A 17,636-nucleotide genomic window follows, 5' to 3' on the forward strand; every position below is an offset into this window, starting at 1 on the left:
AAAGAGATACCATCCCATTGTTAGATATTAGCCACGTTGCTTTCCAAGAGTTTTTCTACCAGAATGAGTTATACCATTTCACCCCTGACCTTGCCAATTTTTTTTTCCTTTTTAATTTATTTAAGCAATCTCTATGCCCAATGTGGGACTTGAACTTGTGACTGGAGATCAAGAGTCCCACACTCTACTGACTAAGCCATCCAGGTGCCCCAACTTTGCTAATTCTTGGTTGAGATATAATTTTATCAATCTGATAGATATGAAATTGTTTTTTTAATTTTCATTGCCTTGATTACTGAGGTTGAGTATCTTTTCATTTGTATATTGGCTTCCACAATATTTCCTGCTGTGATTTGCTGATTCATATATTTGCACATTTTTCAGTTCGATCATTGGTCTTTTTTATTAGTTTGGAGTAATCGCTTTTAAACACTGGATGCTGGGACGCCTGGGTAACTCAGTGGTTGAACGTCTGCCTTCAGCTCAGGCCCCAATCCCAGGGTCCTGAGTTGAGTCCCAAGAGAGCCTCCTTCTCCCTCTGCATGTGTCTCTGCCTCTCTCTCTGTCTCTCATGAATAAATAAAATCTTTTAAAAAATGAAAATTTCTTCAAAAAAAAAAGTCACACAACTCTGGATGCTGATCCTTTATCTTAACTTTAGCTTGCAACTGTCTTTTCCCTATCTGTGTCTTGGTTCCCCTATCCCTCCTCCCCCATAGAAAAGAAACTCTCTTCGTTAATACACTGTCTTTACACAACCGAAGATGCTAGCTAGCTCTTCTAGCGGACCTTTTCTCAGCCTTCTGGTATAGAGGGATAATTGTAAGAATCATTGTCAACAGTTGTTGTTGGGGGGGGGGGGTTGTACAGCAGTCCATTGGGCTATTATTTTTAAAAGGTTTTATCAGGCAGAGGGAGAAGCAGGCTCCATGGAGGGAGCCCGACATGGGACTCGATTCCTGGGACTCCAGGATCAGGCTCTGGGCTGAAGGCAGGTGCTAAACTGCTGAGCCACCAGGGTTTCCCCCATTAGGCTATTTAGTTTACATTAAGGTTAATTCTGCTCCCATATATTGGAAGCTCTTAAAAAAAAAAAAGGTAGTGTAATTGATGCCTCTCTGCCTTCAGCTTTGGGGCTGCTCACTCTGTCTGAATTTTCAGGACTCCTACTCCATTTTCTGTTAGATGTATGACCAGTGTACACGGAAACCTTAATTTCTGTATATAATTGTTTCCCTTTTTGGACATTAATTCAGGTAAAGTCTGATCAGTAAGAGAATATGTTTTGGTTTACTCCCTTCTCAGGTCGGGTTCTTGATTATTTTAAACTTTAAGGAAGATTTGGAGTTACTTTATGTGGCAGTTCACCTGGCTATACCCAGTAGAGACTTTTAGTGGTGGGTGACCATTTATCTTGCTGGCTTTCTTTCTCCTGACGTTACTTTTCATGTTTCCCCTCCACACTGAATTCGCAAAGTTGTTGTGTTGTGTTTTTTTTTTTAAGATTTTATTTATTTATTCATGAGAATACACACAGAGAGAGGCAGAGACACAGGCAGAGGGAGAAGCAGGCTCCATGCAGGGAGCCCAACGTGGGACTTGATCCCGGGTCTCCAGAATCAGGCCCTGGGCTGAAGGTGGCGCTAAACCGCTGAGCCACCTGGGCTGCTTCTATAAACTATTTTGCTATTTCCCTGGTTTTCATTCTTAACTGGATGTAAAGGAACTGCAGGAAGGCTTAGTAGTTGAATGACTTTGCTCTAGTCAAATACATGCCCCTGGAGGATCTCACTTCGCTGAATTTGAGTATGTGTTACATACATGGTTTGAGGGAGAAACTTACTAAACTGTACCTCATGCAACAGTCTCATTTTCAAGAATTCAGAACTTTTATAGCTATATTGCATACACAGACCATGTCAGTACACAGACTGGCCACTTTTGGGACCTTCAAAACATAATTAGAATTTATCTTACTAGGTTTCACCTGGGGGTATCTTATAGCCTCATTTTAGCCTACTCAGCCTCTAGGCTCATACAGAAGTAGTTTATAATCTAGTCTGTGCTAGATGTGTTCCTCATTAAAAGTCTCAGGAATGTAGCAATTGTCAGGTGGGTAGAAGAGGTCAACAGTTTGTGTCATCAAAATATTCTTTTTCTGGGCAGCCCGGGTGGCTCAGCGGTTTAGCATCGCCTTCAGCCCAGGGCCTGATCCTGGAGACCCCAGATCAAGTCCCACGTTGGGCTCCCTGCATGGAGGCTGCTTCTGCCTCTGCCTGTGTCTCTGCCTCTGTGTATCTCATGAATAAATAAAATCTTTTAAAATATATGTTTTTCTTTTCCTTAGTGACAGAACCAGTAAGTTCCTTAAAAAGTGAAAAACTAGTTCCTCCCTTTAGCAGCAGGTAATGAAAGGTGGGGGAAGGCAGTTTCAACATTTCTTTTCAGGCATCTGGAGAAAGTTTGCAATAGTCTCTGTAGGGGAGGAAAATGATTTTCCCTTTTACCCTTCTGAGTTCTTGGCTGAGACCCCCTGCAATAAAAGATAAATGGGAAAAACAAGTTTATGAACGTGTATGTATTCCTCGGGTATACTTGGGCGATTCCCAGCGGGGGGAAAAATGCGTTGCTCCTTAAGATGGCCCAAGGCACCAGCCAAAATGCGGTCTTCAGCCAAAGAGGGAAGAAAGTGTGCCTGGGGGGGGGGGGGGGGGGGGGGGGGGGCGTCCCGAGGTTATCGGAAAAGGCAAGGGTAGCCGGGGTAAGGTTTGTTGTGGTGATTTCAATCGGTGCCTTCTCCATCGGTTAAGATTCTCTGGTGATGTAGTGTCCTTCACTTCCTAGTATGGAGAGGGAGACAGACACCCTTACAAATGGAGGTTTTCTTTATAAATGTAAATTTCCATGTTGGAGGAGTGACTTCTCTTGTTTCCTGTGTCTCCTGTGTCTGCTTTGTCTCTGAATGATCCTTTGCCGCCCCCTAAGGCCATATTTGGGGTGGCATATTCACCTTTCATTTGCTCCAAGCATCTCAAGGGTTCTAATTTTGCTGCTTAGAAACTTTCCTCAGACAGCCCTGCCTTCTGACTGCCCCCTCCTTTTCCTTGGTGCCTGATTCAACTTAGCTGAAGTCGGCTGGACATGAGTAGGGCTTGAGAATTCAGAAATCCATGTGAAGAAATGGGGTCATGTACAGGCAGCTCTGAGAGTTCATAATGAAGGATTGAAAAAGGAGGGTCCGTGATAGTAAAATCAAGACTTCTGTTTGTTTGTTCTCTTTTCTTTTCTGTTCTGTTTCCTTTTCTTTTCTTTTCTTTTTTCTTTCTTTTTCTTCCCTTCCTCCCTTCTTTCTTTTCTTTCAAACTTGGGCATGTTTAACCCTGATAGAAAGGATCCAATTCAAAGTGAAAGGTTACCCACAGGTGGTGGTTTGCTAGATGAGAAGTGAGTAATTACAACCTTAGAATGGACTAAACGTTAACACCTGAATACACTGACCACTTTCAGCTTTACAAATAGTGCCTAAACAAACCTTAAGTTTGTTCTGATTTATTATAATACGAAGTCTGCCCTGTTACCTGAAAGTATTCCTGCCAGACACATTGCATATCATCTAGCCTGTAGATCTAACTTATTTATTGGCAATCTAGAGGATAAACAAGTTAATACCCTAAGGAAGTGAACAGAATGTAGGGCATCCTCTAGGACAAGTAGCTCATTCTATCCAGTCAGTATTCTAGAGGTAACAAAGCAGGCAGTGGATAACTTCTAGATGGACAGACTTAGGAGATCTAACCAAATATATTATGTAGTCTTTAATTGGATCTTCATTTGAATAAATCAGATGTAAAAAGACATTGGTGGAATAATTGGGGAAATTTGAAAATAGACTAGATAGAGGGCAGCCCCGGTGGCGCAGTGGTTTGGTGCCGCCTGCAGCCCGGGGCATGATCCTGGAGACCCTGGATCGAGTCCCACGTCGGGCTCCCTGCATGGAGCCTGCTTCTCCCTCTGCCTGTGTCTCTGCCTCTCATTCTCTCTGTGTGTCTCTATGAATAAATAAATAAAATCTTAAAAAAAATAGGTATATTAGCTCCTGAATAATTACTGTTAATTTTGGTAGATCTATTAGTGGTATTACGATTTAATAGAAAAATGTCCTGATATTTTTGGAGATGTATGCTTACATATTTCAGAGTGGAATGTCTTGATGTCCGTGACTGACTTTAAAATACTTGAGCAAATGGGGTGCTTGGGTGGCTCAGTGTCTGCCTTGGGCTCAGGTCATGATCTCAGAGTCCTGGGATGGAGCCCCTTGTCAGGCTCCCTGCTCAGCATGGAGTATGTTTCTTCCTCTCCCTTCCACCCCTCCCCCCTGCTTGTGCTAACCCATGTTTTCTCTTTCTCAAATAAAACGTTCAAAATACTTTAGCAAAAACAAGAAGTAAATATAACATTAACAATTTGTAAATCACATGGTGGGTATTATGGGGGTTCGTTATACTGATTTCTCCACCTTTCTCTGTGTTTGGAATTTTTCCTAAAAGACTAAAGCAATGGAGGAAAAATGAGAGCTTGAATGTTCTAGAAGAGACAATCAGAAGTATAAGATTACTGAAAAGATAAGAGATAGGATTTAAATTATAGGTGGAGGAATTGGACCAAATGAAAGAAAAGTCTCTTCCTCTCTTCTGATAAGAGAATGTGGTGAGTCAGTTAAGTTTGTATAGTTTTATATATCAAGTAATAGAAAATTGAAAGCATGTCTGATGGCTTCTGCTTTTTCTGTGATGCAGAAGGCAAGGTCATTTGTAGGAGGGAGTGTGAAAGGTCAGAAGCTTAAAGACTTCAAAGGAACTGAAATAGTTGATAGAGTAGAAGTGATGAACAAAATGCTGCATAGGGTTGAGAGATGGTTTTGAGGGCCCACTTGAGATGGATGAAATTAATTTGTAGTATAAATAATATACCCTTTAGTTTGATTTTTGATCAATGTTTGGTCGCTTGAGTTCTGGCCAAAGAAAAAGTAGGTAGTTGGGTTCATACAAGATTGTGATTTTTATCTGTTGAGTATGACAACATTAAAAGGTAAGGCAAGTAGGATGCTGGCAAAATTGTGGATGAAGTACTGGGCCTGGGATGTAATCTGTTTAAGAAGGGAAGTGCAGCTTGCAAGTAGAGGAAGGATGGAGTTCTGGAGATCTAAAGATGTACAACACAGTGACTGTAGTCAACCACACTGTATTATATACTTCAAAGTTGCAAAAAAGACTAGAGCTTAAATGTTCTCTCTAAAAAGAACAGTAATTATGTGATAGGATAGTTAACTCTTTGGTAATCATATTGCAACATAAATGTCAAATCACATTCTGTAACTAAAACTTATACAATAATTTACCCAATGTTCTATGTCAGTTATATCACCATAAAAAGAAAGAAGAAAGGTACCACAAACTCACTATATTTTACATTGAACTCATGTCTCTTATGAACCTTCTCCCTCAAGGACTTCAAAATGTCTGGGATTTTAACTACTTACAAGCCAGGTAATTCAGCCTGTTACTGGCTCACGGATGCTCACAATTGACCTGAGACTCCCTGGTCAGAGAACAAGGAGTTTATTCCTTACAGCACAGCGAGTAACCTCTCCTGATGTTGGTTTGTGTTAATTCCCTCATGTTCCTCAATTCCTATGGGGTGAACAGAGGTGGGCCTAGATAGATACCACACGCACATTAAATTTGTGTCACAACCCAGAAACACTGAGCTTGGGGAATTTACCACTTTTATAGTAAGTGGAAGCAAGTCTACTCCGTCTTAGAGGGGAGACATTGTCTCATCCCTCAAGGTTGCTTGCTCCACATGCACCCCTGAGTGAAAAGTGAAAGTGATTAGGGCCTTATATTTTGACACGCCCAGGAAAAATATAGTGATATTCAGGGCCCATGGCCTCTCCCAAAAGTAACTGATTCATAGAGTGGTGGTGATGAAGGAACTGCTTTTTGTTTGCCATTTCTATTCATGGTACTCAATCCTTTTGGGCAGCCAGGCTGGAAAATCTCCTCCATTTGGTACAGATCATAGTATATATCCTGAGTAGCCGTGTTGCCTGAAACTAGATTTGCCTCTTGGTGAGTGTTGAGCCAAAAGACAACGACCAAGCCAAAGAAAAGGAAAAGGAAAGGTTTTACTTCCAGCAAGTAAAGGAGAATACTGTGTTTTTGTTTTTTCCTTCCCCAGAGCATTGGCTCCCAGAAGGATAAAACTGGGAACTTTCTAAGCTAAGGGTACATGTTGACGAAAGGGCTTGGGCAGTGTGGAATGCAGCATGGAGTTGAGGCAAAAGTCCTCTTGAGGTGATGGAGTCCAGGTCAAAGTCACAAGGAGCGAGGATCGGCAAAAACAGAGGTCAGCATCATCAGTTCTCTGGCTCTAGTTGGACTGGTATCTGAGCGCTCAAAGGGATTTAGATCCTGCAAAGATAACTCAAGAGTGTGGGTCAGGTCAGTCAGCTGGCCCGATAGTGGCTGTTTGTTCTCACATTCTTTCACAAGATGTCTGGGGACCTAAAACAACTTTTTAAGAAAGCTATGTCTGTTGGTCTTTTGGGGGGACCCCTTATTCTTTCTGCTTACAGCTGCAGATCAGCTCCACTTTAGAGAGTCAGTTGTTACGTGGGTGGTTCTTAGGGTGGAAAGGCAGTAGCGGGTAGGTAAATGGTGGTTTTGAACACCCTGAAACTAATAAGGTCTGTTAGGGCCCCTTGATACTCCTTTTTAGTACATTAGCAACTCAGAGGTTTATACCAGTTTTACTTAGGATTTTTTTGGAACTCAGAAAAGGAAGCATCAGAACCAGAGTTCTTAGGATGTGGGGAACAGTGATGTCTTCAGTACAGTCCAGCAAGGGTAATTAAGGTTGTGAATATAAAGGACCTGAATTGAATCTGGGGCACCCAGGTAGGTCAGTGGTTGAGTGTCTGCCTTTGGCTCAGGTCGTGATCCTGGGGTCTTGGGATTGAGTCCTGCATCAGGCTCTCTGCGGTGAACCTGCTTCTCCCTCTGTCTATGTCTCTGCGTCTCTCTGTGTGTCTCATGAATAAATAAAACCTTTACAAAAAATTAAAATAGGGACACCTGGGTGGCTCAGTGGTTGAGTGTCTGTCTGTGGCTCAGGGTGTGATCCTGGGTCTAGGGATTGAGTCCCTCATCAGGCTCTCTGTGAGGAGCCTGCTTCTCCCTTTGCCTATGTCTCTGCCTCTCTCTGTCTCTTATGAATAAATAAATCTAAAAAAAAAAAAAAAGAATAAATAAAAATACAGAACCTAAATGCTGCTATCTTCAGTTAGGTGGAGTGTTATTCCAGATTGGCTGTAATCTAACCAGCCTGGTACTCTCTGAGGAACATACTTTGTTAAATAGAACTTCATCAAGAAATGGTTAAGCCTTTTAAAGAAAATTATCAAAATTTGCTAAAAATCCAGATAAATGGAGAGCTGTATTATAATAGTAAGTTGGACATGGAATGTTGTTTTTTTGGGGACATGGAATATTAGAATGATGTCAGTTCTTATTTTATAGCTTAATGCCATTGCAAGCAACCCCAATAGATTGATGTGTTAATTTGACAAAATAAATTCAAAGTTAACTGAAAGAATAAAAAGATACTTGTACTACAGTTGAAGTGAATGAAGGGTAGACACCAGAAACAAATTCTTCAGGGAATCAAAGTCTTTCATGGGGATTCTTAGTTGTGGTAAGCATTCAGGTCTCTAATTTTGACCTGAGGAAATACAAACCGAGTCTTCTGCTTGGAGAAAGAGAAAGTTATTTTGTAGAAGAAAAATAAATAGGAAGAGAAAAATGGGACAGGTAGAGAAAGAATACTACCAGTTTTCAGCCTCTAGTTTCTTCCTGAAGTAGTAATATTCCTGCTTTTTGGTTCTGTGATTCATCCTAAATCCTCAGGGAAAGAATTTCCTTTATTTATTACATTATTTCAGATTATTTACTGAAGTGTCTTGAGTGCTAGGGATGTAACAAAAGTAAATTGAACAGAGTCCCTCCCTCAAGGAGCTTACATTCTTCCAGGAGGAAACTGACAACAAATAAACAAAAATATGCCAGATGGTGTTGAAATGTCTAGTGGCCTTACAGGATAAGGCTGATGCCTGTGTGCTATCAGCAAAGGTCCTGCTGAGGATGTAACATTTGAGCAAAAGTCAGCAAGCAATGAAAATATCAGGAGTAAAAGCATTTCAGGCTGAGGAAAGAGCAAGTATAAAGACACTGAGGCTAGATCCTACTTAGTGAGTTCAAAGGACTTCAAGAAATGGCTGGAGCAGAGTGAGGGACAGCGTGATTGATAAGGTCAGAGAAGGGTGTGTGTAAGAGTTTGGGTAGGGCTCTATAGGTCAAGATAAAGGGTTATGTTTTCCTCTGAGTGGAAAACCTTGTAGGATTTAAAGCAGAAGAAAGACTGGGGTTTTAAAAGGATGACTCCATTGCTAAATTTAGGATAGATGGGGCTGTGGTTCAGGGCATTAGAAAGGAGACAGGTGAGAGAAGGTGGTGGCTTAGACCAAGGTAGGCAAAGTGGCAAAGTGATCAGAATCGATCAGATCCTAGGTATTTTTTCTGAAGGAAGAACTGGCATGTTTTGCTGATGGGAGTACATGTAGGGTGTAAAAGAAACAAGGATGACTCCCAGGTATCCTGGCTTAAAGGGTTGACAGGACTGAATTTCCATATACCCAGACAAGAAATGGGGGGGGGGGTTCACCTTTGAAGTATGAACTCTCAGGTGCCTATTAGACATCTAAGTGGAGATAAATAGGTATTATGGGTGCTCTCTAAAGTATGGTAAAGTATTTCTCACTGTGGACTGTGTTCTAGTACTAACAGTCTGTAATTTAGTCTTGAATACTACAGCTCAAGATTTCTCTTCCATCCTCCAGTTATGTTCTCTATCAGACTCTTTGGTGAGTAATCTAGATCTACAACTTGGAATTGCTAGCTCACTTGAGTTTCAGAAGGATCACAAAGTTCTGTCAGTAGTTTAAAAAGTAGATTAATACATAAATGGAGAACTGAAACCAGCTTGTTTTGTTTTTATTTTTGTTTTGACAGTTGCTTTCACTTGCTAATTTCGAAGGCAAACAAGTTAAAAGATGAGTGAACTGGAGCAGTTGAGGCAGGAAGCCGAACAGCTGCGGAATCAGATCCAGGTAAGAGCAAAGTTTCTCGTTTTGAAATTTAACACTTTTTTTTTTTTTTTTTTTTTTTAGTACCACCAATGAATAAAACGTGTTCATTTTTGGACCAGTTTGCATATATTAAATTTATAAGTCTTGAAATGGTCAGTTTGTTTTTATCGTACCTCTAGGGTCCTCTCTAAAAATCATTCCTAAGAAATCTGTGTGTGTGCTTATAGGCTCTGTGTCCCTAAGAAGTTAATATTCTAGATGTAATTCCTGCTGAAAGACAAACATAATTCTCTTAGTCACACACCTGGAATTGTAGTTTGATGTTTGGTGCAATGTAATGAGGCAGATATTATCACATTGTAAAACACTAGAAAAAATATGAATCTCTAAAATATTAGATTGCAGAAAAACATTAAAAATTATTAGTGGCATAATAAAGACATGTCTGTCATCTTTTACTCTTGGAAATCAACTCAAAACAGCAAAGATCTTAAGAAGTAAATACAAATTCCATCTGGCAACAAAATTAAAAGACATTTAGAACTTCACACCAAGAATCAGAGTGATGCATCAGGGTATGGAAAGGCTCAGAGGGAGGGTTTCTGCAAAGTGGGTAGCATTCCCTCGGGCAAAAATACCGGTAATCCTCTGAACCGGTGGAAATAGAAGTTTCCCTGGACGGAGGAATATCAAGGAAGGTACAGATGAAAGATGGCACGTCTCTAAACCTTTATGCTTAGGGAGCCTCTTTGGTGCACAGGGTAGAGGAAAGAGACTGAGCTGTAGCCTGGCTCTGGCTGCTTACTGCAGGGACAGCAAGGGCTGAACTGGTAAGAGATACAATTGGAGAACTTCAGCGGAAAGCCAGGAGGAGCCCTAGTAACTTGCAACACTGCCTGCCCCTCCCCTCCCCCTCTCCCCCCTCCCCCTCCTGCAGTAGCTGTTTCGGAACCCCTCTGATGCGGTAAGTGAAGAGGAAGAAGAAGAAAGGATGAGGCACAGGATCTATACGAGGGCATTACTACAGGCAAAGAGAGGAGAGGAGCGAGAACAGGGACGGCTGAAGAACACCAAGGAACTGTTGATTCTGATTGGATTGAAACCCTAACCAAATCTCACTACCAGGAATTCAAGGAAGTGAATGATGTAGATGTGCATAGGAGCTCTGGGTTGGATAGTTTAGGTGTCTGAACCAAGCTGTCAGAGTGAAGGAGGGATATGTTTTGCCTGGGATGAAGAAGGCTTCCTAAAACAATCTCCGAAGTAATTCTTCACCAACACCAGGTTGGATTCTCTGTGATCTCCATGTTGTGTCACTTGCTCCAGAAGCTAAACAGGACAGGCTGATTGGCCAAGCACATGGCCACATGGTGGTGTCATTGAAAAAAGAATTGGTCTTTGTAAATAAGAGCTTGGCTTTTTTTTTTTTTTTTTAATTATACAGAAATGAGATCATACAGTATTTGTCTTTGACTTCTTTTAATGCCCACAAGGTCCACCCATGTTGTCTTTAATAGCAAAATCTTGGGTTTTTTTTTTAATGGCTGAATAATAATCCTGTGCATGTGTACATACCACATTGTCTTCATACATCTATTGGTGGACACTTAGGTTGCTTCCATAGCTTAGCCATTTAAATTGTGCTGCAATGACAGTAGGTGTACATATATCTTTTTGAGTGAGTATTTTTGTTTTCTTCTAATAAATATTGAGAAATGGAATTGCTGGATGACATAGTAATTTCTTAATTTTTTGAGGAACCTCCGTATTGTTTTCTGCAGTGGCTGCACCAGTTTACATTCCTACCAGCAGTGTAGGAGGGCTCCTTTTTCTCCACATCCTCGCTAACACTTGTAATTTCTTGTCTTCTTGGTTATAGTCATTCTACCAGATGTGAGGTGATATCTCATTGGGGTTGTTTTATTTTATTATTTTTTTAAAGACTTTATTTGAGAGAGAGAGCGAGAGCGCGCACACATGCACACAAGAGAATACAAGCAGAAGAAAAAGAGGGAGAAGTAGGTTCTCCACTGAGCAGGGAGCCTGGTTTGGGGCTCAATCCCAGGACTCCGGGATCATGACCTGAGCTGAAGGCAGATGCTGAACCAACTCAGCCACCCAGGCTCCCCTCTCATCGGGGTTTTGATTTGCTTCCCTGATAGTGATGTTGAGCGTCTTTTCATGTGCCTGTTGGCTCTCTGGATGTCTTCTCTGGAAAAATGTCTGTTCACATCCTTTGACTGAAATTTTTTGATCAGATTGTTTTTCAGGTGTTGAGTTATTAAATTTTTTATATATTTTGGACATTAACCCCTTAAGGGATAAATCTTTTGCAAATATCTTCTCTTTGTTAGTAGGTTGTGTTCCTGTTTCGTTGGTTTCTTTGCAAAAGCTTTTTATTTTGGTGTAGTCTCAGTAGTTTATTTTGCTTTTGTTTCCCTCGCCTGAGGAGACTTATCTATAAATATGTTGCTAAGGCTGACATCCAAGAGGTTATTGCCTATGTTTTTTGTCGGAGTTTTATGGTTTAAGGTCTTCACATTTAGGTCTTTACTCTGTTTTGAGTTTTTGTGTGGTATAAGAAAATGGTCCAGTGTCATTCTTTAGAATGTTAGATGTCCAGTTTTCCCAATACCATTTATTGAAGGACTGTCTTTTTTCCCCCACCATTGCATCTTTTGATTAATTGGTCAGGTTTATACATGAATTTATTTCTGGGCTCTATACTGTTTCATTGATCTATGTGTCTGTCTTTGTGTCAGTTCCATACTGTTTTGATTATTATGGCTTTGTAGTATATATTGAAATCTAGAATTTTGATACCTCCAGCTGTGTTCTTCTTTCTCAGATTGATTTGGCTATTCAGTGTCTTTTTTGGTTCCATGCAAGTTTTAGGATTATTCTGATTCTGTGTCAAATACTTGGTGTTTTGATAGAGATTGCATTGAATCTGTAGATTGCTTTGGGTAAGGGGGTACATTTTAATAGTATTCTTTCAATCCATGGGCATGACATATTTTCTCTTTTTTAAAATTGTTTGGCTTTTGAATTGTCTGAGTTCTTTATTTTGGATATTCTCCCTATCAGATACAGTTTAGAAATATTCTCTCCCATTAAATAGTTGCTTTTTCATCTTCTTGATGGTTTATTTCCTTTGCTGTGCAGAAGCTTTTTAGTTGGTTATTCTTGCTTATTCTTTGTCTTTTGGTGTCAAATCCAGAAAATAATCACCAAGACAGATGTCGGGATTTACCACCTATGTTTTCTTCTAGGAGTATTATGGTTTCAGGTGTTAGATTCAAGGCTTTAATCCATCTTGAGTTTATTTTTGTGTATGGTGTAAGATAGTGGCCCAGTTTCATTCTTTTGCTTGTGGCTCTCCAGTTTTCCCAACACCAGTTGTTGAAGAGACTCTCTTTCCCTTATTGTCATAAATTAATTGACCATATATGCAGAGGAACATTCTGGTTTCTCTGTTCCATTGATCCATATATCCCATTTTTATGCTAATACCATACTGGTTGATTACTATGACTTTGTAATGTAGTTTGAAATCAGAGAACATGATGCCTCCCGTTTTGTTCTTTAGTCTCAACTTCTTTGGCTATGCAGGATCTTTGGTGGTTTCATACAGATTTTAGGATTACTTGTATTTTTGTGAAAAATGCCATTTGATTTTTTTTTTTTTCAATCATGAGAGAGAGAGAGAGAGAGAGAGAGAGGCAGAGACAGAGACAGGTAGAGGGAGAAGCAGGCTCCCTAGAGGGAGCCCGATGTGGGACTCAATCCCAGGTCTCCAGGATCCCACCCTGGGCTGAAGGCAGTGCTAAACCGCTGAGTCACCCGGGTTGCCCATGCCATTTGAATTTTGATAGAGCTTGCATCTGTATGTAAGGTGCCATGTACTTCTCAGTTTAATCATGTCATGCTATATTTAAAGACCCTCTCTTTCCCCCTCACTCCTTGAATTTGCTCTTTTTTTTTTAAGATCTTATTTATTCATGAGAGACAGAGAGAAAGAGAGAGAGGAACAGGCACAGGCAGAGGGAGAAGCAGGCTCCATGCAGGGAGCCTGACATGGGACTCGATCCCAGGTTTCCAGGATCCCACCCTGGGCTGAAGGCTGTGCTAAACCGCTGAGCCACCAGGGCTGTGCCCTAGAATTTAACCTAATTGTATATGTCACTGGTATAAACACATGACATAATAGAAATGTATGCAATATGATTTATTTTTTTAAAGGTAGAGACAGAGAGGCAGAGGCACAAGCAGACGGAGAAGCAGGCTCCCTGCAGAGAGCTGGATCTGGGACTTGATCCCAGGACCTGGGACCCCGGGACCACACCCTCAGTGAAAGTCAGATGCTCAATTGATGTGCTACCCAGTCATCCCAATATGATTTATTTTAAATTAAAAAAAACAGCAATAGAGAAAACTGTATTTATCTTTTGTAATTGTTTCTTGGAGTGAAAAATATGTCACTTTTCTCTTGCACAAAGATGTCTTGTATTATGGTGGACAATGTGGAGTTCAGCCTTTACTTGGAAATAATTTTTTATTCAGTTTTATAATGGATGAGTGTTCACAAGAGTAAATTCTTCTGAATGTGAGTAGAATCTTTGCATGACTTGCAAGTAACTGCTATTAGTAGAATGCTTATATTCCAATGTTTTAAATTTTTACCTATTTGCAATAGTCAGTAATTTTCACTTACAGTTTAATTATACTGTTAATGTTACAAGCCCTCTACGAGGGCTGGGATTTCTGGTTTGTCTGCTGTTAAACTGTGGTGCCCAGATTAGTACCTGACACAGTGTTCAACAGATTTTTTTTTAATTGAGTGATTGAATTAAATAAGATGACCTAAACAATGATAGTTCATATTCATAAAGTTTAAAACCAGAAAACCCTGTTTTTAGAATTTAGTCTTTAACTCTACCATTTTTGGAATCTGGCTCAGGCTATCACTATCCTTTCTGGAAATTCTTTTCATTGTAGGAAAGGTGGACTAAATTATTCCTTGCCAAATGAGGTTTCTCAACCCACAATTTGACTGAGAATTAAAGAATCAAATCATATGTTTGTGTAACTACTTATGAACATCCTTACATAGAAATATTCTAAGTGTTATAAATAGGTGGAAAGGGCAGCTAAAAAGGTCGTGTGTTCCATCTAGTCTCTGCTGCGAGCAGAGGCAGGCATTTTTCCTTTGGCTGACTGGGACGAGTTGTCCATTTGGGGCATTTATTCAACAAATACTGTGTGCTTCCTCTTTGCACAGGAGTATGTTAAAAACAGTAGGGAATAAGTTGAAGAGGATACTACCCTGACCTTTTTTTTTTTTTTTTTAAAGATTTCATTTATTTACTCATGAGAGACACAGAGGCAGAGACACAGGCAGAGGGAGAAGCAGGGTCCCTATAGGGAGCCTCATGTGGGACTCGATCCCAGGACACTGGGATCACAACTTGAGCTGAAGGCAGATGCTGAACCACTGAACCACCCAGGAATCCCAGTGCTATGTATTTTTAAAAGTTTTCTGAAATGACCTGAGTATTCTATAAATATCCTTCCTATCATCTCAACTTCTAGATACCAGAACAAACCAAAAGGGAACTCTGAACATTTTTGCTGAATCTTAGTAACAAATATAACTCTGAATACCATGGTCTTATTAAATCAACCTAGTTCATTTTTACTCATGGGGATGCAATTAAAAATTTTTTAATCATAAACCAGAAGTATATTTACACAATGGAATAGAATTGAGAGTCCCTAAATGAACCCATATATCTAGGGCCAACTGATTTTTCATCAAGGATAACAGACCATTTGAGAGGGAAAGAAAGATTTTTTTCAACAGATGCTGCTAGGACAACTGGATATCCACACGTAAAAGAATGAATTTCTACTCCCAGCTCATACCATTTATAAAAATTAACTGAAAGTGGTACCTAAATATAAATGCTAAAAGTCTAAAAATTTTAGAACTAAACATAAGCTGTTAATGTTTGTGACCTTGGATTAGGTGGCAGTTCAATATGACACTGAAAGCCCAAGCAACAGAATAGATAAATTAGACTACATTAAAATTAAAAACTTGTGTAAGGACACTGGTCAAGAAAATGAAGAGACAGTCTACAAAATGGGAGAAAATATTTGCAAGTCATACAACTGGTAAGGATCTAGTGGCCAGAATATATAAAGAGCCCCCACAATTCAACAATAATGCAATTTAAAATGGGCAAAGGATTTGAATAGACTATCTCCAAAGAAGAGGTACAGATGGCCAATAAGCACATGTACAGATACTCCACATGAAAGAGATGCTCACCATCACTAATTGTTAGGGAAATGCAAATGAAAACTATAATGAGATACTACTTCATAACCATTAAAGTGGCTATAGTAATAATTTTAAAAAGGACAACAGTATGAGTGAGGATGCAAAGAAGTTGGAAAGTTCATAATACATTGCTGATGGGAATGTAAAATGGTACAGCTTCTATGAAGAAAACAATTTGACATTTAATTAAAAAAAATTAATCAGAGTTACCACATCACCCACCACTCCTAGGTATATACCCAGGAGAATTGAAGAAATGTATACACAACTTACACATGAGGTTCACAGCCTCATTATTCACAAAAAAACAAAAATTGGAAACAACTTAATGTCCATCAGGTAATAGGTAAACAGTGTGATCTATCCATATAGTGGAATATTACTCAGCCATAAAAAATAAGAGTACTGACACATGCTATAACATGGATGGTCCCTGAAAACCTACATTAAGTGAAAGAAGCCAGAGATAAAAGGTTGTATTGTAAGATTCTATTTATATGAAATGTCCAGAATGGGTAAACCCATAGAGATAGAAAATAACCTAGTGATTACCAAGGAATGAGGAAGTTGGGAGGCATGGGGATTATTTTTTGTTTGTTTCTTTGTTTCTTCTTCTTTTTTTTCTTAATGATAAATGTTCTGAAATTGGTGGTGGTAGTTGTACAGTGTTGTAAATGTACTAACCACTAAAATTTTAAATAGATTGTGTGGCCCAGTGAAAGATATATTTGTCCACATTTTCAACAAAAATAGTATTTTAGGTCCTATCCAGAGATTTCCACATTTAAATGTATTATAATCATCTTTCTTTACTTCAGGATGCTAGGAAAGCGTGTAACGATGCAACCCTTATTCAGGTAAAGTGTTTTTTGTTTTTTTTTAATCCATTTTAGTAAGTCACATGAAAGAGCTTGACACGGATACAAATGACATTCAGATGGTTTTTATTAGTATGTAATTGAAAGTGAGATCTGTATTTAAAAACACTTTGCCAGATGCTGTACATGTGCTTTTTAAAGCATACTTGTTAAAATAGAAGCCTGTGGAAAAGCAAATACTGTAAAAATATGCAGATTCATATGTATTTTTTAAGTAACTTCTGATTCTTTTTGATATGTGCCAATTATGCTTTTTTTTTTCTTACATAAACTCTTAGATTGCATTAGTTTAATATTGATAATTTTTATTAAGGAAAATTTTATGCGCTGAATGAAAGCTTTTACTCTTTGATCATCTACTTTGATTTTTACTTGTAGCTTTTTGAAAACTAAAGTTGGGAGGTATGTCTCTTAAAAGTTAATCTGTAATAGAAATTCTCAATGGAAAGTGCAAATAGGATCATTTTAAATCAGACCTTTTCTTCAACTTACTGATCCTATAATGGCTCTGGAATTATTTAAACTACCTTCAGTTGCTGTAAATTTGTCTTCTGTTTTATGCCTGTTGTTTCTACTTTATTGTCTGAGTTACGTCTAAGGTAAAGAATAACATTCTTGGTGCTTTCTGAAGATCACATCAAATATGGATTCCGTGGGCCGAATACAAATGCGAACGAGACGGACGCTGAGGGGTCATCTAGCTAAGATCTACGCTATGCATTGGGGATATGATTCAAGGTTTGTACCTGCCTATTTAAAGAATTTATTTCAGAGGCCCCTGGGTGGCTCAGTCAGTTAAGCGTTTGACTTTGATCTCAGGGTTGTGAGTTCAAGCAGGTATGGAGTCTACTTAAAAAAAAAAAAAATTCAGGTTCTGCCACATACCTTACTGTTAACTTTTCCTTTCATAAAAAGTTGGGGACAACTGCTACCTGAATCCCTGCTAATGTCATTTACCTGCAGGGAAGGGATCTGCGCAGCTTGGTGACAGGGACAGGAAGGTGACTTTTCCCCCCAGGTAGCTTTTTTTGTATCTTTAGAATTTCATACGATAGTGAAAATGTCCAAAGCGAAACAAAGTTCAGTAACTAATAGTTGTTTAGTTAGGAGTTCCTATTTAGCCAGCAAACCAAGCTTTCTGCTGTTCAAGCCCAGTCCGGTTTACTCAGCCATTATGCCCATTTCTCACACACTTGATGCAACTGGA

At 39.4% G+C, this 17,636-nt stretch overlaps 1 protein-coding gene across 2 annotated transcripts in view; it reads left to right on the plus strand.

Moving 5' to 3' along the window:
- The window catches only part of GNB4 (G protein subunit beta 4), a 57,921-nt gene that overhangs the window by 18,279 nt on the left and 22,006 nt on the right, over positions 1-17,636 (plus strand). Inside the window, exons 1-4 of one of the 2 annotated variants that reach the window (XM_041731543.1) lie at positions 6,388-6,408; positions 9,129-9,226; positions 16,370-16,408; positions 17,061-17,167. In XM_041731543.1, coding sequence (XP_041587477.1) covers positions 9,170-9,226; positions 16,370-16,408; positions 17,061-17,167 — 203 coding nt within the window. In that variant the 5' untranslated portion in view covers positions 6,388-6,408; positions 9,129-9,169. Of the gene's footprint in view, positions 1-6,387; positions 6,409-9,128; positions 9,227-16,369; positions 16,409-17,060; positions 17,168-17,636 lie in introns of those variants that run through there. The other variant, XM_041731542.1, reaches the window with a different exon arrangement.

Source organism: Vulpes lagopus, chromosome 17, assembly GCF_018345385.1.
Source record: "Vulpes lagopus strain Blue_001 chromosome 17, ASM1834538v1, whole genome shotgun sequence".
Lineage (NCBI taxonomy): Eukaryota > Metazoa > Chordata > Mammalia > Carnivora > Canidae > Vulpes > Vulpes lagopus.